This window comes from Vanacampus margaritifer, chromosome 17 (genome assembly GCF_051991255.1).
Source record: "Vanacampus margaritifer isolate UIUO_Vmar chromosome 17, RoL_Vmar_1.0, whole genome shotgun sequence".
NCBI lineage: Eukaryota > Metazoa > Chordata > Actinopteri > Syngnathiformes > Syngnathidae > Vanacampus > Vanacampus margaritifer.
Window position 1 is genome coordinate 10491874 of NC_135448.1, and position 25837 is coordinate 10517710.

Sequence of the window (25837 nt, forward strand, 5' to 3'; positions counted from 1 at the left end):
ATATAAATTAAGCAGATAAATCAACCTGTTTGTATCCATGGCAGGGGGCGGCCATTTTGCCACTCGTTGACCGAAAATAGCTCGGCTAGGTCACATGACCAAACGCCGTGATTGGTCGTTAGCTGAACCCTGAGCAACTGTGATGCAGGCAACAACCAATCACAGCTGACCTGTTTTCTGAAGCTGAGCTGTGATTGGTTGTTACCTGAACCCTGAGCAGCTGTGATGTCATTTTCAGTCGGCAGCAAGTGGCAAAATGGCCGCCCCCTGAGATGGATAAAAAACGGTGGATTTTGCTGCTTAATCAAATTACACATACAACATATTATAGTAAAGAAAAATTGTGACTTCCTCTGAGGGAAAAAATATTAAAAAAATGTATTTAGGTACAATTTTTATTTAACTTTTGCAGTAAATCTTCAATAAGTTTAATTTGAATGATTATTTAAATATATCTCTCCCTAAAGTATATTTAAGTGTAGAATTATTTTTTAAACCCATGCATAATGTTAGTTTAAAAAAAATATTGTACACTTAAACATCAGTCTTGTTTTTAATGATATATCAATATTGGTCATGATTGTGGTCGCTACTATCTTTGAGAGCACTTGGTGCTTGCGTTAGTTTTGACATTTATTTATTTTAAGTATTTTTATTTTTAGGTGGTGAAAAAACTGGAAAAAAAAAGGCAACAAACTTAAATATAAATTTGAGTTGACTTTTCTGCATTTCACATCAAGTAAAAAGAACTCAGCAAATTGTCGTGGAGCAAAAAACTTGCCTGCTTTGTTGCCAAAACTTACATTTTTGTTTTAGCCCCCCCCCCAAAAACACAAGTTGTGCTTTTTTTAAATTTTATTTTTTACAGTGTATACTGTACGTTGCACCCGTACCAACCGATGTATAACATAACAGGTCAGTGCAAGTTCCTTGTCAATCACAATGATTTTAACTTGCATAGATTTTCGGAGATTACTGTTGTCAAAGCAAGATAAACAACCCAGGAACCCACGGGGGTCATAGGTCAAATCGCTCGGTACGTGTTCTCTGTCAGCACCCTGCTCGACTCCATTTACAACCGATTTTCTTCTTCCCAATATGTTTTGATTTGAAATGATATCCTGGGACTACACACTATTACTATGTTGAGTGTTTTTTTGTTTTTTTTTGGTCCAAGACGTGATCAGCGAGGAGAGTCCGCCTCGTGCCAAACATTCACAAGGTCGCCGCGCTCGAAACTCAGCGCGGCCGATTTATCCGGCGCGTCCAGTGAACTGACGATGCGTTCAAATCAAAGTGAATGTAACACACGCCCCGTCAATATAAAACAGACGTGTGGGCTTTGTGGCCACTTTTCAAGGTTCTGCAAAAGAGGAGTGCGGTTTCATGACTTTTGTATGGTTAGGTAGTTACTGTATATGTTTGAGTATCTGGGTGTACGCAGCCACATATGGAAGCAGTTCTCTCCTACATTGTTGTTGTTCCAGCCAGGCGGCTACAACAGGCCGCATGCATGTATGTGCGTGTGTGTGCTTGTGTTTTCTGAAGGCAAAATTCACATGGAGGGTAACCATAGCGAGTGTACCCGGAGGAAGCGGAACAAAATGTACTCTGTTGTTTGACTACAAATTCGCTGCACTGAAAGCACATGTACGGATTTGTCGCTCGCTCCAAAAATGAGCGGGGTCCAAACATTGCACCCATGTAAGGTGCCCTCTTCATCTTTGTCACTCCGAAATAATATTTGCCATCTGATCAGATGAGATATGGAGGGATAAGATTCCATGTTCTTTTTTCTATTTGTGTGTAAACAACAGTGGGCCCAGGACGCATGCCTGGGTGGTCCCTCGTTCAACTCTCCCGAGGCCTTTAGCCTATGGCCATTTTCATGTTTACTAAACCTTTGTTTGGCCGGTTTAAGGTTTTATTTTTACACTTTTTTTTGCAGAGGAAATTATCCTAAAGTTTGGTGAATGAATGTAAAAAAATAAAATAAAATAAAATAAATAACAGCTTAACTGCCAACAAACACAATCTTTCTGTGGTTCCTTGGGAAAAATCATTAGAAATTTAATATCCATTGAAATGAACTGCTCTGGCTGCAAGCGATCCAGGCCTTAATTTCCAAATCATCATCATGGTTTATGGCCTGCCACTTGAGCCCGAAAAATGTGATGACTGTGCTGGCCTTCACTGTGTGGATTGACTTGAACATGACGTTGTAGAACTCTCCAGTAGGGGGCACTCTTGGCATATAAAGCATGCTCGAGACGGTTGCAAACTCAAGCGTCAACGGTTTTTACAATTTGACTACACTGAACCACCTATTTAGCATTTAAAAAGTGGTTTTGTCCCCAAAAAAATTACAATGTAAATAAAAAAATGTTACTACTGTTTATATGTGATGAGTATTGTACATACAAGTCCTCGCAAAGTTGTGCTGTTTAACACCGCCACCATAAGACACATTAATGTAAACAGCTGCATTTGAGTGACACATAACACCGGCCTGGCATGGAGTCGATGCCACGGCCGTGATTTTATGTAAGGCATTTCTGTTGCTCTGCGTCTCTCCCCCCATTTGACAGTTTGGAAAGTTTGAAGTCATGGGTTTTAATCAGGGCCTTGCGGCTGGGCTCAGAGCATGCCGCGGTGTGGTATGATGGCTCAGTTTAAAGATGTGGGCCCGGGCCAAGCCTGGGTGCCACTGACGGGGAGACACGGTGGGGCAAGAGAGAGAGAGAAAGAGGAACAAGATAGGAAAGGGAATCGGCAGCGTCGCCCGCAGACCACCAAAAGGGCTGAATAGACGGCTTTAATGGAATCGGATTATGTGCGGGCATGCACGTGCGCGCCGCTCGCCATTGTTGTAATCGGTGTGAAGAAAAGCGGTAGGCGAGATGAACTAACTAAATCATCCTGTGGGTTTTGGGCTCAGTAAGATTTGCATCGAGTCTGGCTGCTCGTGTGTGTGTGTGTGGGGACACTACTTTGGCAACACTGAATTGATGTACTACACTTAACTAAGCGCTATTCTCTATTAAAGGAGAAGTCCCCCCCCAAAAAAATATTTTTTGACAATAATGTGTTCTATGCATCCATACTAGTGTAAATACGGTATTCTGGTTAATGTTGCGTTGGTGGAATATTATGAGCTATGAAGCAAAATCCAGCCGTTTTTATCCATCTCAGGGGGCGGCCATTTTGCCACTTGCTGTCGAGTGAAAATGACATCACAGCCAATCACAGCTCAGCTTCAGAAAACAGGTCAGCTGTGATTGGTCGTTGCCTGAGCCCTGAGCAACTGTGATGTCATTTTCACTCGACAGCAAGTGGCAAAATGGCCGCCTCCTGATATTGGTTAAAAACTGCTAAATTTTGCTTCTTAACTCATATTCCACAAATGTAATATTAATCAATTAATCAATAGTAGTTAAGTGATAGGATTAAAAAATAGGACATTATAAATATACGCTGTAGTGTGTTTTTTAAGCTGTTAAATTTAACTGTGGGAAAATCTATATATGTATACACTAAAGTGCAGAGGATGGCGTGCATGTGTGTGTCTCTTCAACAATAAGACTTGATCTCATTGAGGTTTTTGTGTCTGTGTGTGCGTGCGTGTCGTGCCACGGCCACATTAGAGGAGCCTTTCAAGTCGCCGTGGCTGCCTCCTACTCCTCGGCGCAGTGCTTGTGTTGTGGTCTGCCGAGCAGCCAACCTCCCAGGACCCCTGCGAACTGTTTATGTGTGCGTGCCTTTATGAATGCCATTTATGATCTTCTCCCCCAAAATCCCCCCAAAATCCATCTGCCCTTTTTCCGCCACCACCTCCCCTCACACAGTAACGTTTGAGATGTGTAGAGATTATGAGGTCTGGTCCAATTGTTGCACTCTTTGAACGTTCATAAAACTGATGGAACGGCGAGTGAGGGTGGTGGTATGCATGGTGAGCAGGCAGCAAAGATAGATAGAATTTGTCTATCAATTAATGCATAAGTAGAGGTCACAGTTGTGGATGTCAAAGAGTTTTTGAAGCTGAGCAAAAGAGACATTTTACGCCAAATAAATGACAACAAAAAAATCTGTCTGGAGCCGTAGAACATTTTGGACATTGTGATGTGTGAAAAAAGTGTGTTTGTGCCCAAAAGCTGATTAGAGCTGCATCATAACAGAAAAATATGCAGCATCCAGTACTTTGACATTCATTTTCTTCTGCCTTTCATCTTCTGTTTTGGATTTTTTTGTTGTTATTGTAATTTTTTTTACTTTGTTTTTCATACATTTTTAGACTTTTCTGCCTTTCTGTCAAATTTTTGATATTTTATGCAATTTTATGGACATATGTCTGCCTCTCTTCCTTTATTGGATGTTTTTTTTTAACATTTATTCTGCCTTTTTGCTATCAATTTTTGGCAATTCTGTGGACATTTTTTTTTAGATCTCTTCTTTTGTTTTTGGACATTTTATGTGTACTTGCTGAGCATTTTCTTTCCTGCCTTTTCTTAAATCCATTTTCTGACTTTTTGGGGGCAATTTTGTGGACATTTTATGGTAGTTTTTGTGATTTATTTTGTTTTTGGACATTTCAAAGATACCTTTTAAACATTTTCTTTTCTACTTAATTTTTTTTTTACTTTTTTGGGGCAATCTTCTCTACATTTTACAGTAATTTTCGGGATTTCTTCTTTTATTTTTCACATTTTATAGCTATTTTTCACATTTTCTTCTGCCTTTTTAATTAAATTCTCTGACATTTTTGGGCAATTTTATGGACATTTTATGGTAATTTTCTGCTTTTCCTCATCCTTTTTGGACATTTTATGGTCACCTTTTGGACATTTTTAGATAATTAATAAAAAAAAAAACTTTTTCGACTATCTTTCGTGTCTCTTTCTGAGTCTGAGAATTTCTGAATATTGAATTATTCATTTTTTTCCCAACTCATTTTCATTTAAGGATTTTTAAAAATCAAAAATGTGAAAAATATGTAAAAAATATAAATAATTTCTAGTATTTTTTTTAGTTTAAATAAATAAATAAACCATTTCAAATTTTTTTTTTAGTTAAAAAAAAATAATAATTAGAGGGAGCCACAGGAGAGGAACTAAAGAGCCACATGTGGCTCCAGAGCCCCAGCTTGCAGAACCCTAATATAGTACATCTCTGTCATGTGTAAATGTGGCTCAAGAGGTTGCCTTTCCCTCTACTTTGATCATTTATCACCAATGAGAACCTATTTTTCCCAGTCACTGGTCCCACTTCAGCACACATGAATCTATGTTTCCACCCAAAAGAAATAGCTCTGATATTTTTGGTGCCGGATTGTGAAAGAGGAACTTGATGTATGGCAAATGGCAGCAACATCAACAATTCTTTCATGGGAGAACTGGACTGTCAAGCCATCAGTGAGGTAACCCGTCGGCCATGAATCACGCCGCCTTGCACCAGAAGGCCTGTGGTCCTGAGCTCTGACAGTTTGATCGCCCCTCAATGTGGTCGCTCGCTCGCTCGCTCACTCTCTTCTCGCTCCTCCCATTCTTCCTCACCACACATTCCAAACCACTGGTCTGGACATGAGAGGATCAAGAAAATAGGACAGACATAACAGAAGAAGAAGGAGAGGATACCACTAAAAGGACGCTGCATACATTTCCCTGAACTTGTGAAGTTTGCAGATTAGTCACTGACCAATGCAAACTAGGACGCTGGCACTAGAGAGCACATTTATAAAATGTTAGTCATCCACTATGCGGACACTGAATGGAAATGATATATCGAGTACAGTGGAACCTTTTTTTTTTATGAACAGTTCAGGTTTCATAGAAAAATGATCTCTATTTTACGTACTATTTTTAATATACAAACAGCTTTGGCGTGGACGAGCGGATGTATTTGCGTAAACATCATTGACAACGTGCATGAAAGCCGTTGCATATGAAGGCGGAAGTTCCAACTCCAAATCCAAATTTATTCAAATGTAGCATGAGCTTGACTTTTCAATCTGTTTTGTTTTTTAGACGGATCTTTATTTATTTTTTCTATGACTGATTGAAAAAAAGTTGCTAAAATCATCTCTTTAATAAAGACTGGCTTGATCATCCAATCCCAAATCTAATTGCGGTTTGTGAATGATGTGGCAGCCTAATAGAAATCTGAATATCATTTCACTTTCACAAAAAAAAAAGTGTATATCGGAGCATCTCTTTAATTAAGACAGCGACCGATTATTGTTGGTGTAACTACGTCAAAATAGCCGTTGGTGCTTGTTGCCACGAGGCATGCTGACTTTTGCCAAACAAGTAAATAAAGCACTAAACTTAGAAAAGGACCAACTATAAAAATGATCAAAAGAAATTTGTAGCAAATTCATCTTTTGAATGACAATGACAAGTAGGTAGGACAATGACAAGTGACATTCCACTTTATTTATTTATTTATTTATTTTAGGGGTGCCAAAACTAGTGCATTCATTTTGAGTTGATTTAAAGTTAATAAAGTAAGTTGCAACGCCATATATTTGTGGAGAATGGGGTCAAGTTGTATTTTACAATTTTAAAAAATGAATCTCACAAGTTACTTCATGTTAAAGATTAACTGAGCTGTCGCCAACGTCTTACAAAGGCTATTATGCCATCTAGTGGCAGAAAAATGAGCTCAAGACAAATCAATATCACACTCGTTTTTTTACAGTACAGTACATCTTTTTAATTTTAACAAAATTTTATGAATTGTGAAATTACTGTATCAATGACTAAAATATGCAGCCATATTTCTATTAGTGAATTTTTTTTCCATTTTTATGTTAACATGAGTATGAAATGTAGAAGAAAAATAATTTTATTGTTATAAAATTTGCGATTAATCGTGAGTTAATCGTAAGTTAACTATTGATTGATTCACCTGATACCCCTAATTTATATATTTATCTATGTATTTATTTACAGAAAAAGTTTTCCTGAATTAGAATTTGAAAAAAAAAATTTTTTTTAATGCTGGCTTTCACTTATTTATATATTGCATTATATTTATTTTTAACCACACAATGGTTAAAAAAAAAAAGGAAATATAACTCAATTTGGGGGCTGAACCGGATTAATTACATTTCTATTCATTCCAATGGTAAATCTTACCTCGATTTACGAATGCTTCAAATTAAAAATGGGCTCACAGAAAATGAAGTGCATAAATTGAGTTTGTGCTGTATAACAACGCATGTTTTCTGAGGTGAATTTCAAACCCGAAATATGAAACGATTCATTCCATCACGCACAACACCGATGAAGAATGCGATTTACTGCCTTGAATAGCAGTGCCAGCGAGGTCATTATCAGCTTAGGCATGTCCAAGTGCGAAACGGCACGGTTTATCTGCAGCGGGAGCAAGCTTTAAGCGAGTGGTTTAACATCGCCCCGGGCCGTACTCCAGCTGAGTAAAACACACCCTGACATTGTGCGTGCGTGCGTGCGTGCGTGTGAGAGCGCGATGTAGTCACTTCCTTCCACTGGACTAAGCGCCTGTTGTCAGTTTGACCCGGCGCCAGTTAACCCCTCACCACCCCTGGCACTGTGGGCAAGGGCCCCGGGTGCGCGTATGTGCAGACCGCAGGTGTCTGGTCACAGTTTTCAGAGCGATCTTCGCAGAGCCCCCCCCCCTCCCCCCCGAAATCTCTGCATCGGTTTCAGAGGGAGGCCGCCCGAGAAAAGAGGAGGAGAAGTTGGCAAGGGTTAGCAATACACAGCCCGGGGGGAGTCTGGGGGAGGAGTGGGGGGGTGGGGGTTCGGGGGGGTCAGTAGCTGACAAGCAGGTGTCTGTGTTGACAGTAACCTTTCATGCTTGAACTCCCACCTCCTTCCAAACACACACGCCGCACACACTGGAAAAGAAAAGCCGGAGAGTCAAGTGTAATTGCTCAGCCTGATTGGACGGAATGTAAAGGGAATCCCCTTTTACACATACATACCATTGGCAGGGGTCAAAGGTGACAGAAAGACGGGAAGAGGGAGTGCACACAGCCATTTCTATTTCCTGCTCTGCGTGTGTTTTAAATTTATATGTGGGCATGAATTAATACTTTTGAAAAACAGAAAACAAACTACTGCAAACTATATATGCATACGTATGTGTTTTCTAAAATAAACAAATAAACGAAAAGCAGCCTCATTCACATCTGCATGTTTGTGAATGGGCCCGTTTGGACTTCATTTTTCCCAAAGTCAGGTGTACTTGTACGTGTCTGGCAATGATTATTTTGGTACGAAGGAGGTGCACAGTGGGAGGTCAGAGAAAATTGGAACAGCTGTTGATTAACACAAGTGCTCTCTCTCGCTCTCTCTCTTGCTTTTGTTTTGTTTTTTTTTTAAACTCTTTCTCAGCAGAAGAGGAAGAGGAGGATGAAGAGCTGATGGAAACGAAGCCAGGCCCTGAGTTGGAGCCGCAGGATGAAGATGACAAGGAAAATAAAGAAGGTGGAAAATGGCTGAATACTCGGTTTCGGTTACATGCCCAAGATTGAATTATTGTAATATTTAAAATACATATTGTCGCTGCTATTTGGGGTGGGGGGGGCTTGGGGCGTAAGTGTTTTTTATTTATATATACACACACATATATATATATATACATTGGAGCGACGAAATATTATAAAATACGTATTAAATGGACTGTTTTTATTTATTTATTGCCTTGTGATCAAAATAGCTTCCCTGGGCCTTTTAAAAGTATATATTAGGGCTGTGTCCAATAAAAGACGATTCAATACAAATATCAATATATTTTAAAATGGAACAATTAGCTTTGATTTAGTGCACTCACATATTTGACCCAAATTTATTTTCTGATTCAAATCAGTTTTCGTTACGTTTTGGCAGGTTAGTGTTAGGGCTGCTGGACTATAAAAGTAAATAAATAATTTTGATAATAATTGAAATCATAATTGTTGTTTTATGGGTGCAAAACAAGAAAATATTTCAACATAAAAAATATTAAGACACATAAAACTCTTTGAGACCCTCTAATTATGTACGTTCTTTTTGGACCAAACAAAATGTATATAAGTGGCTATTTCAAAAAAAAAAATTTAAAAAAAGGTACAAATGTATAAATTCAAGTTTCCTTGTAGAAACAGTGCATTGGATTTACGTGCTATCCACTTATAAAGTTGTTACTCATTTTCAGCAATAAAAAGTTAACATTTTGTACAGAATTAATTTGATAACTTCATTATTTTTCATGTACAATTAATACCTTTAAAAAATATATATTTTTCCACTTGCTGTCGACAGAAGATGACATCACCCGTGCTGAGGAAGTAGGTAACGACCAATCATGGCTCACCTGTTTTCTGGGCTTTGGTCAGCAAACTGAGCCATGATTGGTCGTTACCTACTTCCTCAGCACAGGTGATGTCATCTTCAGTCGACTGCAAGTGGAACAAATCGTTTTTTTTTAAAAAACATTTTACTGCTGAAAATTGCTCAATGAGTCAAGTAGCCCTTTAAATAAACAATGCCTCAATGCCACATGCCTCAAAACAACTCAAAATTTGTATGTTTTTTTTAATGATTATTCCAATTTTGCAATTGCAGAGCGTGATAATTGAAATCGTAATTGAATTTCGATTAGGCTCACTGACTACACTCTTCATTCCCTGGACTTCTCATATGTAGCCGACCGAGCTGTGACCAAACACGGCCCTCTTGTGTGCCAGCGTATCAGATTAAAGAGTGCGGGCGGCTTAGGTTATGCACGGGGTTAAGACTCGTCCACCATATCGGCTCTCCGGCATGTAGAGGTCAGCAATGATGAAAAACCTTCCGCGTGACCCCTGGACCGTACTTCAAAGCAAAAAACAAACAGAGTGTGTTGTATGTGACTAGGGGGTCCACGGGGAAGGGATGCAAAGCAAAAGCAACACATAAAGGGCTTGATGAGAGATGCTCATATTCAAACGCGCACATGCATAATCATCAGCGTGACTGAAACACACGCGCGCGCGCGCAGCCACGAACACACAGACGTCCGTCCCCTCGCCATCGCGGCCTGTTACAAGGTCTGGTCTTTGATGTGTTGCACTCAATTCCGTCTTTTCGGACAAGTCGTGATGATAGAAGGGGATCAAAGTCAAGAGGCAGGGTAAAGGTCCGCATTTGTCGCAAAATGGCGTGGCGTGCACTCGGGGGACAGTGACTTCAATAAGCGGACCTCATGTTGCGCAAGGATTACATTCAAAGGGAGGCGGTTTTGTTTGTGAAGTTTTTCCACTGTAGTATTTTATGAAACATTCATTAGGACTGTTTGTAGTTTATTGGAACCTGCATGTTGTTCTGGTTCTGAGCACATAATGTAGTTGATGTTGACAGTACTGTACTCCATGTTGTACTTTTCGCTTGTCATTCCCAACCTTAATCGAGCCAAGGCACATATTTTACAAGAAAAATCACATGTAATGTTTTATCATGTGGCTTTATGTGCTGAGTTCTTTTTTTCCAGTTTCATACCGTGCCCCCGCCCCCCCACCCCCGGCCCCATATGAGCCTTGTTTTTCCCCTTCCCTATTTTTTTTCTATTTAACCCCATAAAGCCAAATGTATCATATTAAATACAAGACACTTTGAACCCTCTATTTCATGAGTATAATGTTTTTTTCCCATTAAAACCCCGATGCATATGCTCTGAAAGGTGCATTGCACGGATAATCCATTAGAGGGCAGTATCACCCAGCTGATGCTTGCAAGATCGCCTCAATTGAGAAAGGAGAAACGCCGACACTTATTTATAGTTGGAAATGTTATTTTAGATTTTTGGAAATACTAATATGTTTGATATGTCTGCTTATTATGATTATTCTTGACAATTACAAATGTACGAATTTAAAGTATTTTGACCGGATGTGTCAAATATGACACAAATCAAAAGTCGTTTATTTTCAATTATTATTATTTTTTTTTCAAAAAAATAATATTAAATATATATAAAATATCATTTTATAGGGTTAAAAAAAACTTTGATGGCATCAATAGAAGATCAATTATTTGGTGTACATAAATAATAATATTTGGTAATTAAGTGATAGTGAACATTTTCCCCATGAGTCATTATTACTAAGAAAGCTTAAAAATGTGCTAATTGTTCAGAATAAAACTGTACTTAATATCCGAAATTTTGTTTAAAAAAAATCGAGTTGATCAATATGAATAATAACGGAAGTGAATTTGTTCCTACCAGCCGGCTCGTTCCCTGTGCTGCGGGAGCTGACGGAGGAGGAGCGGCAGCAAATACTCCACTCGTCCGAGTTTCAGAATTTCTTCGATTGCAGCATCCGGGTGATGGAGAGAGCGCTGGCGGAAAGCGGCGACATCTTCTTCGACTACAGTGGTCGAGCCCTGGAGGACAAGGACGGGTGAGCTTGGAATAGGATTGATTCCTTCTTATTTGCATATGTAGACCAAGGTGTCCAATAGGCGACTTTGTCTCATTGAATCTCATGTTGTGTGTTTTCTAGAGATCTGGCTGGAGGCTCAAGTTTGTCCTTCAGTAGACTTTTCTATGATGATCATTGGTCAAAACATCGCGTTGTCACCTGTCTTGACTGGTCGCCTCAGGTGAGCCCTTCAACCTTGTTATTACATTAAAAAATATTTTTTTTAATCAGGTAAATCTTCTGATTTCTTTTTTTATGTTTTGAAGTATCCCGAGTTGCTTGTTGCCTCCTATAACAACAATGAAGACGCCCCCCACGAGCCGGACGGTGTTGCCCTGGTATGGAATATCAAATTCAAAAAGGCCACACCGGAGTACATCTTTCACTGTCAGGTAACGACCGTAGCCCAAAATAGACGGATAAATAAATAAATACTGGGTAATGACCTCATTATATTAGCAAAGAATAAAATACATAGGGATGTTTTATACTACTTTTCTTTTCAGACCAGTACGAGTACTCAACTCATGAGTAGTCACCGATACCGAAACCAAATACCGATACCATAAGTCCTTTTGATACAGAACATTTTCCTCATAAAACAATAACAGATAACTTTAAGCCTTATATATCCAAAATTCACATTTTTCCTTAAAACTATTTTCTATTCTTCTATTTCCTAGTTCATGATCATAAAATGGCCTCAAGTGGTCAGTCACGAGTACCGATACCTTGAAATAAAGTCAGCCGATAGTGATATCTGCTATCGGTCCTCGCCCAACCTTAAAAATATATCGCTGGCGTCGGGCTGGAACCTCGTAAGTCACAATATGGCAAATGTAATATTTGATCAAAAATCTATACTTTTGGTCAGTCCACACGTGTGGGTGTGATTTTTGCTAATTAGTGACCAGTCTAAAGTTCTCTTTGATTATGAAAAAATAAAAACAAAATGAGAATGAAATGGAAAAAACCCGTCATTTTTGGAGTCTCTTGAAAAGTGACGATATTGGAGGTTTTTATTGTTGTTTTTTGAGATTTTAGCTCATTGCCAGCGATATATCACTCATTCACCGCCATTGACGGTTATAGACGTCTATTTCTATTAGTTAAACATTTTTTTTCACTTTTGTTAACAAGAGTATGAAAACCTACATTTTTTTTATTGTACATCTAGAACAGATATAACATTTGTGATTAATCGTGAGTTAACTCTTAAAGTCATGCAATTAATTATGATTTTAATTGCCCGACGCTCCTAATTTTTAATTGTAATTAATCACATGACTTCAATAGTTAACTCACGATTAATCATAAATTAGATATTTGTTCTAAATGTACAATAAATAAAAAAAATCTAGGTTTTCATACTCTTGTTAACAAAAGTGAAAAAAAAAAAAGTTAAACTTATAGAAATAGTTCAAATGAATTTTTGACGTCAATAGCCGTCAATGGCAGTGAATGAGTTAATATGACGGATGGTGGCAATATCAGCCTTATTTTAAGGTTGTTGTTTTTAAGCCGCTTTATGATCAGGAACTAGAAATAAAAAATTGCTATTAATTTCATGCAATTTTACGTAAAAATGCTATGTTGTGATATATAGGTCTTTCTTTAAAATTATGTGGGGGGTTTGTGTGAAAATTTGATGTATCAAAACTACTTGTGGTATCGGTTTGGTATCGATGACTACTCAAGAGTTATCAGTCTGAAAAAAGTGGCATCCAACATTTCTAAATATGATTATAAACATGATGATTATCGCACATTTTAAACAACTTCATGAAATGGGAAAGAAAGTCATTGACAGGTATGATGCAAGAAAACACACATTGAGAAAAGGAAGACGCCAGGTTTATGAGTGAGTTGGGAGGGGGTTGGGGGGGGCTTCACATCTCCCAGGAGACAAGCGAAACCTTCCAGAAACTTCTCGGTAGTCAAATGATGTGGCCTACCACTTCCTAATCGGACGCCGCCACATATGTGTGAGTGTTGGCCCACCCACACCGATGCTGGGTTTGATGTGAGCGCTGCTGCGTTTCCCAATTATGCCGCTTGCCTCAACAACAGCAGCGTCAATATGGAAATAATCTGCAAAAGCGTCAATGTCGCAGGCGTTGAGCTCATTGCTTCAAAAATGTTACAAAATGCACGCCATTTTTTTCCCTTCTTTTTGCCCAGTCGGCTCCCACCCGACATTTCATTGTTTCACTGCTCTGTAATTTAGATTGCTTGCTGTAATCCGTGTGGTTTTATGGATGGAATACAGGCCTGCATTTTTGTTACATTCAGATTTAAATACAAATATGTTTTGAGTTTCGGAAGGCATCAACAGTGCGCCTTCATAGTCCATTTAGTTTTGACAGACATTTTGAAACATGCGTCCAGGCAACTGATCTGTGTTTGAAATACTGCTTATTATGTACAAATACATAAAACGCAAGTTGAGTTGCTTGATGGGCCACATTTGCTGTGGTTTTAATGTTTTAAGTTTCAACTAGGGCTGAACGATTTTGAAAATGAATCTAATTGTATTTTTCCCCCTCATTATTGTGATTCCGATTTAACATGCAAAGGTCCTCTTTCCATGTATTTTTTTTTTAACAAACACAAGCAATAATTTTACAAAAAGCAACATCAGATTTATTAATAAATAAATGCTTTGGTCTTATCGGTTATTCTTACACCAGAAATAAAAGTAGATCGAATTTAGACCCGCTAAAACCAGGTCTAAGTTGTGACACAGGTGGTGCATTTTGGTGGATTTTTCATCTTTAAAAATATTTTTAATAGACAATCCTGATGTCACTCCTAACATGCATAGTACGTTAAGTTGTACATTATAATACTAAGCCTTGACGGCTCTTAAAACTCATTCACTCGCAGCCACGTTCACTTTGCTCTCGGCTGTTTTCCCGGATTTTGACTGATTTTGCTTGCATGGCCCACAGAATATTATGTTTTATTACTATAAAAACATGGAACCTACCAAAAGAAAGATTAGTCTTTTCTTTCATCAGGAAAAAAACGTTTATATCGGCTTCCATTTTGCAGCAATTAGCATTAGATAATAGCTAAGTATCATTATTCACAAATCTGTTTAAAACAGTGGGGGAAAGAGCTTTTTTGCAATATGGTCCTGGTTGATCTCTTATACTCTGCTGCCACCTGCTGGCCGTTTTTGTAATAACTACCATTGCTTCAAGCATTCTCCTCAGTTCAGAGGCTGCATGAATGCTATAGCATGAAAAACATTAAAAAAACAACAACAACATATAGATACATACGTCTTTGGGAGCACAGTAATATTCAAAATAGAACGTATTTATACGTTTTTGGGAGCAAATGAGTTGATAAGGCATATATTTTATTTTAATTGCATTAAAGGTTTTACATGAATTTCACATGACCTCTCGTAAAAAAATAAAAATAAAAGACCACTGGTTGGTAAAAAGTTACCCATCTGGGCTCTATAGCTAAATCTGTACATTAAATGTTTTTTAATGTGTGAGCATGTTCTGCTATTTACCCCTCCAAAACCACAGGGTGCTTCAAAGCCTCCCTTCTATGTTCTCCTCTTCGTCTCGTCGCACTCCACATCCCCTCTTTTAACGAAAAGGAAGCTCGCATGCATCCCTGATCAAACAAACCGACTGTTTACTGTATGCATGCGCTCCATGCATACGCATGGCTTTGTTTGGCAGGCCCGTCTCTGTTGGCGTTGGCGAGCCCAGAGAGAAGCCTTAGTGGTATTTCAGCCATTTTTGTTTACCCACACACGACCACAAAAGGGATTTCTCATCTGGTGTAAGGATAGGTAGAGGGTTGAAATCTATAAATGTGCGCATGTCAGGGGGTTGATACAAAAGAAAGACGGTGCCGAGTCGCTGGGGTTTGTGGTTGAGGTCTGGTGCGCTGGGGGGCTTTGTTGTTTTAGGCCTACAGATGGTTTCATGTTTCAGATGAGGTTTTGGTGAGGTCAAGTCTTCTGTATTTCCTGAAGTGAATGGGCAGAGAAATGCAAAAAAACAGTCCAGCCTGCTGCCGTTAGTGCTAAAATTGTTGCTTGGTTTTGGTGCAATTTTGTGTTTATCTCTTAGTGGTTGGTTTACGTTGAAGTGCGGATCTCATTTAGTGCTGTATTTTAGGGGGGCTATTTAAGATAGTCAGACAATTTTCGGAGACTTCTCACCCTAAAACGGCACAGTTCCCTGTAACAGCCATCATTGCTACTGTCAAATCGTATTGAATTCAGTCATTTTTTGGTATTAATGTCGACGTACCTCACATCTCTCCATTTGTCTTTAAGCAGGTCCATAACATTTAAGTAGTGATGAGGAGAAAGCAGAGAGAATATTTAACTTCTGCCATCTAGTGGAAAATAAATTATCCTAAATTAATCCTAAATAAATCAATAAATAAATCAATAATCAATCAATACATAAATAATAATTAATAGATAAATAAAACCTAATTGTATACGTACGTTTATATGTTGTGTACATACAGTAGGTAAGGGTTGCAAAAAAATTTAATAAAATCACTAATAACATGTAGAGATTTTCAAGCAGAGTAAAGAAATACAAAATAGCTCACTACAATTACAAAAAAAAAAGTATACAGCACAAGAGCAACATTTTCAAAAACTTGTAGGTATGGGAAAAGGCCATTAGTTTTTAACTTGGATTTTTAAACATGACACTTTATTGCTTATATTTGGAATCTTTATTCATTCATGTTATTCACTCGGACTGCTTGTTTAAGAGTGATTTTGGATGGGTCGTATTATGCACGTAATTGTTCTGCCTTTCACTATAGGCATAAATAAAAAATAAATAAATATAGAAAATCTAATAATAAATAAATAAATGTTCTTGGACCGGTTGAGTCAAATTGAATAATTTCCCACAGCACCCCTGCCACGGCACCCTGGTTGCAAATCACCTATTAAATAGGTCTCAATTCAATTGCAAAATGAATGTGAATGTTTCATTTTTAAACTACTTCTTGGGTACCAAGCACATCATTTTTTTTTTACAGTTTTGATCGAGCCCTATCAATTCCGCCGATAGCAACAAGTGTCCGCACAAACGTACGATGTGACGAAGCAAAAAATAATCTTGACGTCTGTTCATCTATTTTGCTTCACAAATATTATTCATGTTCTTGCGGTGTGAGAGAGGAAGTGGACTGAAAAGTACATTTTCCTGTTACAAAATATAGCCTAACAACCCCCCCCCCCCCCAATACAAAAGTGACATTGATCAGCCCCATTCAATTGTAGAGTGTGACGACAAAAAAAAAAAAAAGAACGATGTGAAATAGAGGCAGCTTGTATTCTCCGCCTGGTGAAATAGAGACTGCGGTTGCTATTTTCTCTTTCCTTGGCGAAAAACCGCCGAGTGACAAAATCTGTGGGGGTGTCATAAACTAGCCAAGTCAGGGGGAGGCGGCGGTGGGATTCAGAAGAAGACGGTATCCATCTGGTCCTGATAAGGCAGAGTGGAAACCAGATGAGTGTGGTAAGAAGGGAGGTGTGGATCTATCTACTGCCTGCACCCCCCCCCCCCCAACCACTTCACTCCCCTCTATTCTCATCACGGCACTCTGGCTCCATCTCTGCAATCTGACTTCAGAGGAAGTTTGTTACCCGAGGATAGGCGGCAACAAAAGAGGGAGGGATCCTTTCTCTACAGCTTCCTTTCCTCTCTGTCATTCCTCTGTAATCCTTCACTGGGTGCCATCTTTCATCGCAGCCTGCCATGCGTGTATTATGCTTAACACAACACTTCCCATTAATATAACAAGGGCTGCCAGAAGCACTTGTGAGCCCGAGTGGTAGGTAGCCGATACTCCTTTGGATGTCGACACAAGTTTAGGGCGTGACTTTTGCCGCTATGAAGCAACCTGTCACCCTCCCCTCACCCTTCACATCCGGTCTGTCAAATGTTGATGTGTGGGGGGGGGGGAATCGCCCACGAGGGCCACATGCCGTCTGAAGAAAAAAAAGAAAGAAAAAGAAATGTCAGGCCTGATTTGGCCATGCAATCACACGTGAGAGTTGTTAAGGTGTTGCTATATAGACAGATGTGCTGCTGGGCTGTCCAGATGTATGAATAGAAATGTAATTTAGGAGTTGAAGGTGAATGACTTGCTTATTTTAAAATGCATGCATGCTAATCCATGCAAATTATGTATTCGAAGCATTACTGAGGGGAAAACTTTATATTAAAAATTATATATTCAGAAAATGAAGGCAATTTAAACGTAAAGAAACTTATGTCATTCCTGACTCATACTCCAAATCCGCAATCACAGTTTGTTTACCCTCCACATTTTCTGTGGTACTTGTCCACCCACTGATATTCTCAATGTCAGCCACTTCTTCAATTTGTCGGCGGTAGATGCCATGCAGGGGGGCTTGTCTTTTCATGATAGTCCATCTGGCTCCTTCTCCTTCCTGGGCTTCTGTTGCCTGATACATTCACTGAGTAGGTCATTCCTGGGGTCCATCATCTTCATGTGTTCTTGGAGGCCCAACCTTTTTTCTTTCTTGCTTTGTCGGCTTAAAACCTTTCTTTTTAAAAAGACACTTTAATCGATCAATTTGTTTTTATGTGTTCCTGCGACCTTTACAGCATTTTTATTATTGTAGCACTTTGAGATCTCTTGTAGATGTAAAGTGCATTACAAATAAATTGTATTATTTTATTTTTGTTCTAGATTTACTGTCAGAGGGAAATCTAGTTAACTTATCCCGATTTTCTTTTTTTTTTAAGATAACTGTAATATGTTAGTAGGCTGCTGGTGCATGAGATGAATCAGTGATCCCTTTTAGCCTTCGAAACGGGTCACAGTCCTTAAACAAAGACAATGATTGTTGTGCTGGTGAGTTTGTCTCCATGGGGAAGACTCGACTTTATGATGCAGCCACTTCGGATATTAAACAGCAGCCAGTTTGACAACCTCAATGTATTTCAAATTTGGATGTTACTATGTAGAGTATATACAGTATATTTACCAATTCTTGAATTGGGGTCATATAGTGCGGCCGTTTGATGTTCACTATTATTGCACTTGATACGTAAAGTCGCCACAGAAGCTGTAACATTTCAATTTCAATAATAGCTTGCGACTGGTTATACTCCGGTTGTGCCATCAATATAGCCATATCCCTCTTTATTGAACTGTATAAATAAACTTTTCAGAGAGGGCCTCCTTGCCGGCTTATGAGCAACTTTATTTTCACCACAGAAGTGGAGTTTATTTTGAGTCCTGACATCTGAAGCGACTCCCGCGCCATTCCTCTGCGAGCCAGGACTCTTCAGAAGAAACCATAAAAAAGAGAGAAAGAGTGTTTGCTTTCCTTCTGGTTTCTTTTCCAGTCTCCTTTACAAAATGTACTCGGGTTTGGAGTCGGCTGGTTTGCACATGGCTCAGTGGTCGGGATCGAGAGAGGGAGACAGTGGGGAAGGCAGGATGGATATAGCCAACATTTGAAGTCGTTTTTAAGGTTTGGGTTCTACTACAGCAAATATGATCAACACAATGCTGATAGAAGCTAGTTTGTTATTTCATGAATATGTTGGATTACGGGATTGAATGCATAACCACCAACCAACGACCAAGTCCTAAGAATAGATACTACAGTGGCTATGGGTCAGAGAGTGCTGGCGAAGAAGCCTGAAGGGGAAAAGCAGTGAAGAGGAACCCAAACGCATTGGCAGGGTATGCGTCTTTGAGGGAGCGGGGGTGAAAGGGTGCGCTTGTCACGACGGAGGCTACAGTGAGCGCTCCAGTGGCTGCTGGGGTTTTGATGCTGTAATGTGAAACGGCTGAGGGGAAACAGGACTACAATTCCCCTCTTTGTCCGGCCTTCGCCCCGGCGTCACCCCCTTGTCTCCTCTCCTCTCCTCTCCTCGCCATGGCCAAACTCATCATCTCTCTCGCCGTCATGTCTGCCACCCAGCGCGAAGACTTCATCACTCCTCGCCAATCACGCGACAAGTCGCGATACACTTCTCTGGTTCATATCGACCCTCGTTAAGATGACCAACCCACTGGTGGGCTCACCCTAGTGGTATGTGAATGTATCACAAAATAAAAGAATCCACTTAAAAATAGCGATGAAATGTCACGATTTAAGAAACGACCAACAATCACAAATTACACTTATTTATTTAATTACACGCCCTTATTTTTATCGAGTAGCCAAAACATGTCTAATTAATTAAATTTAAAAAAATAAAGAAATAATCAGCACCTGACCGAATAAGCGGTTACAGGAATGGATAGATGGATAGTAATAATGATGCTAATAATAATAACAAATTAAACTGCACTAATAAACTAATCACCACAGGGTGCTGGAAATGCACAAATAGAATACAACCTTGCCTTTTTAAAGGGGAACGTTTAACATTCCTTGACAATAATACGCTATATGTGACCTCACCAGTCCAAACGTGACGTTCTGATTAATGTTACATTTGTGGAATATGAGTTATGCAGCAAAATTTGCCGTTTTTATCCATCTCAGGGGGCGGCCATTTTGCCACTTGGTGTCGACTGAAGATGACATCACAGTTGCTTAGGGCTCAGGGTATGACCAACCACAGCTCACCTGTTTTCTGAAGCTGAGCTGGGATTGGTTGTTGTTTCACTCGACAGCAAGTGGCAAAATGGTCGCCTTCTAATATTTATTTATCGGTACATGTCTACTTAAAACGTACAATCAAACATATTACAGTGATTATTTTTTTTTTAGCAACAAATGGCAAGAAAATAAAGTAACAATTAAGTTATGACTTAAAATCATTAGACGTAAGAAACTTTTTTTTTTTTTTTTTTACCACATAGAACATCCTCAGACCACAATAGCTGTTATCTCATTATCTCATTCCTCCTGTATCTCCACAGTCTCCAGTGGTATCGGTGGGTTTCCCTCGGTTTCATCCCAACCTCGTGGTGGGGGGGACCTACTCGGGACAGATCGTCCTGTGGGACAACCGCAGTCACAGACGGACACCGGTCCAGAGGACTCCCCTGTCGGCTGCTGCGCACACTGTGAGTCATTATTATTATTATTATTGTTTGATTAAATAAATAGTGGCCTAGTGTTTCGCATGTCTGCCTCATAGCGACGAGGTTCTGGGTTCAAATCTCAGCTCTTTCCTACCCATGTTAATTGCAACTGAATACTCAATGCGGTACATTTGGCATTATTATTTATTTTTTACTGCTACATTGACCCAAAACCGTTCACAATAAAACCACAAACTCAAGCAAAAGAGACAGTCCAGACACGCCACTACATTCTCTGAGCTTCACCAAACTGCTCACCCCATACAGAGTAATCGTAGCCGGGCTGCAGAATAACGAGGCCTTCGCTCACGTCCTCTGCAACATTCAGCGAGAGCGAGCAGCTTAGCATGGTGCTGATTGCTGAAAGGATTCTTTGTGTGGCCGGGGACACAAATCAATTACTGTCCAGTAATGACATTATGGTTTCACACACTCCTGTGGATTTGCACAGCAGCACATGTAACCAGATGTAGAGGCCAAACAAGTAAGCCTGAGCTGTAGTACTAAATGACGACATGACTTAAAAAAAAAAAAAAAAAGTGCACAAATAGCTTCTTTAACACAGAAAAAGTATGACAGAGTGACTGATAATGACAATAATTTTGTGTGTCTAGCACCCGGTGTACTGTGTCAACGTGGTCGGCACCCAGAATGCCAACAACCTGATCACCGTATCCACAGACGGAAGGATGTGCTCCTGGAGTTTGGACATGCTGTCTCAGCCGCAGGTTCACACAACACAGCATCTCATAATAGCAACTATCCTGGAATGCTGAATATATGTAAGCAATACGTGTGTAGGAAAGCATGGAACTGGTGTACAATAAATCCAAACCGGTGGCAGTGACCGGCATGGCCTTCCCGACCGGAGATGTCAACAACTACGTAGTAGGTAGTGAGGAGGGCACTGTGTACACTGCGTCCAGACACGGCAGGTTGGTGTACACACACAAACACACGCGTTAGACCAGGGGGTCTGCAAACTGCGGCTCTGGAGCCACATGTGGCTTTTTAGTCCTATGGATCTTTAAAATAAAAAAAATAGTACAGATTAATATTTTTTACATATTAATGTTTATATATATATATTTTTTAGATACAATAGTCTTTAAATTGATTAATAATTTTGATTAAAAAATGAATAATTAAATACTCAAAAATGTCAGAGTAAAAATGTTTAAGTTGCCAGAAAAAGAGGTGAAAATAACAATTTTAAAATTACCTAAAAATGTACCAAAAGTGACCATAAAATGTCCAAAAAGCAAAAGGATAAGCAAACCATTTCCATAAAATGTCAATGAAATTGACAAAAATATCAGGGAATTGAATAAAAAAAGGCAGAAAAGAAAACACTCAAAAAGTAACCATAAAATGTCTACAAACAAAAGAAGGCAGAAAATTACCATAAAATGTCTTTAGAACTGCCCAAAAAAGACTGAAAATTGATTTTTAAAAAGACAGAAAAGAAAATGTTCAAAAAGTAACTTTAATCATTTTTGGGGATTGTCCGAAACATTTTAGGAAGGAATTAGGAGTGAACTTTGCATTATTTTAAACATCCAGATTGAACGAAACCCAAAGACTAAAAATAAGATGTATTCAAGAAGAGATGTGATCCGTTGATAAGACTTCTGAATTTGACAATGGAACTGGACTTGTTGCCCCATTTGGGACATAACTGCCGAGACTTTTATTGTTTGCCGTTTTTATTTTATTTTATTTTTATTTATTTTTCCTTTATTGCTTTCATTTTATACGAAGATTTTTTTTTTTTAAAGGCAGAAAAGAAAACACTTAAAAAGTAACTAAAATGTCCAAAAACAAAGGATAATTCTAAATAATAGTAAGGACCTCACCATTAAATGTCCACAAAATTGCCAAAAATGTCAGAAATTTGACAGAAAGGCAAATTAATATAAAATGTCTTTGGAATTGCCAAAAATAAAAAATAAATCTGAAAATTGATATCAAAATGTCCAAAAACAAAAGAAGAAATCCCGAAAATTACCGTAAATTTACACAAAACAGTCAGATGGGAAAAAAAAAACATTTTAAAAAATATATATATAAATGTCCAAAAACAAAGGAGAAATTCTGGGGGGAAAAATCACCATAAAAATAGCAAAATTGTGAAAAATGTCAGAAATTTGACAGAAGAGCAGAAAATTCTAAAAATGTATGAAAAAAATAAATATGAAAAAATACACACAAAAAAATCTCAAAAAGGAAGGCGAAAGTTAGAAGAAAATGAATGTCCACGTTAATGGATGCTGCATGTGTTTCTGTTAGCTCTTGGGTCTTCAGTACATTATATTAACACTAACACATTGTTTCCTTCATCACAATCTTCAAATGTTTCACGGCTTCAGACAGATTTTCTGTTATTTCTTTGGCCTAAAATGGCTCTTTTTGACAGGAAAGGTTGTTGATTTGGTGCGTTTGTAAAAGTACTTCTCAACATGGAGAATTTGTGTGCACTTTTTCAGTTTTTGTTCAAAATAAAAAACTTTTGAGTGTAACCACTGTTCCCTCCTCATTTTTAGTAAGGCAGGGATCTGTGAGATGTTCGAGGGCCACCAGGGGCCCGTGACAGGGATCAGCTGTCACAACGCTGTGGGCACTGTGGACTTTTCCCACCTTTTCATCACTTCCTCCTTCGACTGGACGGTCAAACTTTGGAGCACTAAGGTGAGCGTTGGTGTGCTGGAACATTTGAAGGTCTGCTCCCAATGAGGTTACTTCCCGAAAAGCAAGACCGAATGGAGTGGGTCTCAGGTTTTGGGAATTCCCTTCCCTTTGAGGGGCACCACAGGAATGCATTTTTTGCCCCGCATCCCTGTTCATATTTGCATGTGGGCATGCGGAATACCTAAAGTATGTGTGTATGTGCAAACAGATGGTTTACCTTCCACCCACCAACCGTAGCCTTCAAAAACATGGAGCACGACACGGGACCGCACATTCGGGTCGACGTCTCGATCGTGCCCAAGTTCAAGAAATAAAATCCATATCAAATGTAACAAACAGATGATTCCATCCATCCAGCTGATTTCTGGCAAAATGCACCCAAGACTGGTCGCCAGTAAGTCACAAGTTGAATCTCAACTTTCCCACCTTCACTGAGTGGGAATTGAACCCGCTGAACCAAACCGCCACCAGTGACAGAGCAGAAGACACGTATCGACAAAATCCACAAAACTGCTGACGATTCATGCAAGCTCACCTGACATGGAATTTACAGAATGCGTAAAACTGCTGATGCGTTCATATTTCGTGTCATTTTCTGGGAATTATGGATGCAATCTTTGGGCCTGAAAAGGAAAAGTGGGAGGGATGTTAAGATGATGACCGTGGGTCTTGTGGGTTCATAAGTTGGTAGCATAGCATTCCTTCAAAAAAGCTGATGCAAACTCATCCAATGTACACGTCTATCAAAAGTGCCATAAAAATGTCATGCTGCATATCTTAATTAATCCCGCAAAATTTATAGTGGTCTTATTAAGCGAATAAACGATTTTAATTGAATTTAGGTGTGTCAAAATTTTGAGTTAAAAAAACTATTTTTTTTTAAATGCGATTAATGACCGCCCTCTTTTTTGAAAACCTTAACTGGTGGAATTCCAGTCGCAACGCAGCAAACACGTCCATATCAAAATTTAGCAGCGATAAATTTAATAATAATGCATATATGTGTAAAGACTGGGGTCAAGTTGGTATTTTACAATTTTAAAAATGTGCAGAAAATCACAAGTTACTTCATGTTAAAGATTAGATAGCTCTTAATATGAAAAGAAAAAAAATACACTGAGCGGTCACCAATGGTTTACAAATGCAATTATGCCATCTAGTGGCAGAAAAATGATCGCAACACAAATTAATATCACCCTCGTTTATCACCCTTTTTTTTTTTTAATTTGAACTCAATTGAATTATTATGAAATGACTGTATCAATGACTAAAAGATGCAGCCATATTTCGATTAGTTTAACATTTTTTTCACTTTTATGTTAACGAGTATGAAAACTGAAAAACAAAAATAATTGTGCATTTAAAACAGATGTAAATTTAGACTTTTAAAGTCAAAAAATGTTATCTCCCTTAATTTGGTGACCTGCAGATGGTACAAAAATAATTTTTGCACTTGGTAGGAATTTCAAATATTGAGCTTTTATTTAAAGCGTCTCAACTGTTTGGGTGTAGTCATGGGAGCATCTCCTTGGCCGCATATTTTTTCTGTCTGTTGCAGACAGCTGTTGTGTTGCGGTTACAGTACACCTTGTGGAGGGGCCCTCCCTTTCATCTCTCCCAGCGGTTTTATGGCGCTGTGTGAATGTGCGAGGCTTTTTAATTAGGCCGCGCACCCAGACAGGCCCCAAGGCTGAGGCAGCGCCACTCTGTCTGAAGCTCGCTCACTCCCTCTCTCCTTTTTTTTTTTTTTTTTCCGGCTCGTCTCTAGCCGGTCGAAAAAACTGCAAACCTGAACGCGCTCTTTTTTTTCTTTTTTTTTTCTCTACAGCTGTTTCGTACCGTCATAAACAATCCTGTGATGTCTTTCAGCAAAACAAGCCCCTGTATTCTTTTGAGGACAACGCCGACTACGTCTATGATGTCATGTGGTCGCCGGTGCACCCTGCAATCTTCGCCTCGGTGGACGGCATGGGCCGCCTCGACCTGTGGAACCTCAACAACGATACGGAGGTGTGTGCGTGCGTGTGTTTTCCATGACGGATGGCTGACTTGAAGGTCACCGCGAGTGTGTTTTTCTCTCTGTTGACGCGTGTCCCGAGGGCCCGTTGCTACGCCTCGACCTGAACCGCACAAGCAAACACCCGGGCGCTCCCCAGCCCTCGTCGCCCCGTGGGCGTTTCCCACCAGCCCTGGCTTTAAATCACGCCGGGTGACATCCCACTCGTCCCCGGCTCCCTCCCAGCATTCCTGCAAACCTCAACGTCAGCACACCGTCAAAGCTCTTCCATCCTCAAGTAGCCAAAATGCAATCATAGAAAATGTTCAGTCGTTCGGTAGCAGCAGGTGACGTGTCACCATGTTTTAGTCGTGTTTGATTTATGATTGATTAGCAAACTGGCACGGAAATCATTCCATGTTCTCTAGTCAAGACATGATGAAACTTCCCTAAGGTGATTATTTGGAAACTTGATTCTAAATGTGTTTAAATGGAATAAAAAGCTATGAAGAAGAAGAAGAAGCAGCTTAGCTTAACCGAGCCATTTCAAACGGCATAAACAAACAGTGACCTCCTTCTATTCACATGGAAATAGAAATTGACTCGCCCAACCCACAAAGATGGTGACAAATACTTTTTGAAACTCC

General features: G+C 39.3%; 1 protein-coding gene and 1 long non-coding RNA gene across 4 annotated transcripts in view; one reads left to right on the forward strand and one right to left on the reverse strand.

The window, feature by feature from the left end:
- The window catches only part of dync1i1a (dynein cytoplasmic 1 intermediate chain 1a), a 38930-nt gene that overhangs the window by 9119 nt on the left and 3974 nt on the right, over positions 1-25837 (forward strand). For all 3 annotated transcript variants that reach the window (XM_077548260.1, XM_077548259.1, XM_077548261.1), the window contains 9 exons: positions 8379-8468; positions 11227-11401; positions 11504-11603; positions 11689-11814; positions 20342-20488; positions 21121-21234; positions 21308-21441; positions 23050-23194; positions 25064-25204. In XM_077548260.1, the coding sequence (XP_077404386.1) occupies positions 8379-8468; positions 11227-11401; positions 11504-11603; positions 11689-11814; positions 20342-20488; positions 21121-21234; positions 21308-21441; positions 23050-23194; positions 25064-25204 (1172 nt within the window). The remainder of the gene's footprint in view (positions 1-8378; positions 8469-11226; positions 11402-11503; positions 11604-11688; positions 11815-20341; positions 20489-21120; positions 21235-21307; positions 21442-23049; positions 23195-25063; positions 25205-25837) is intronic.
- The window catches only part of LOC144037115 (uncharacterized), an 80246-nt gene continuing 65619 nt past the window's right edge, over positions 11211-25837 (reverse strand). Inside the window, exon 5 of the long non-coding RNA XR_013288819.1 lies at positions 11211-11384. This is a non-coding gene — a long non-coding RNA (uncharacterized LOC144037115). The remainder of the gene's footprint in view (positions 11385-25837) is intronic.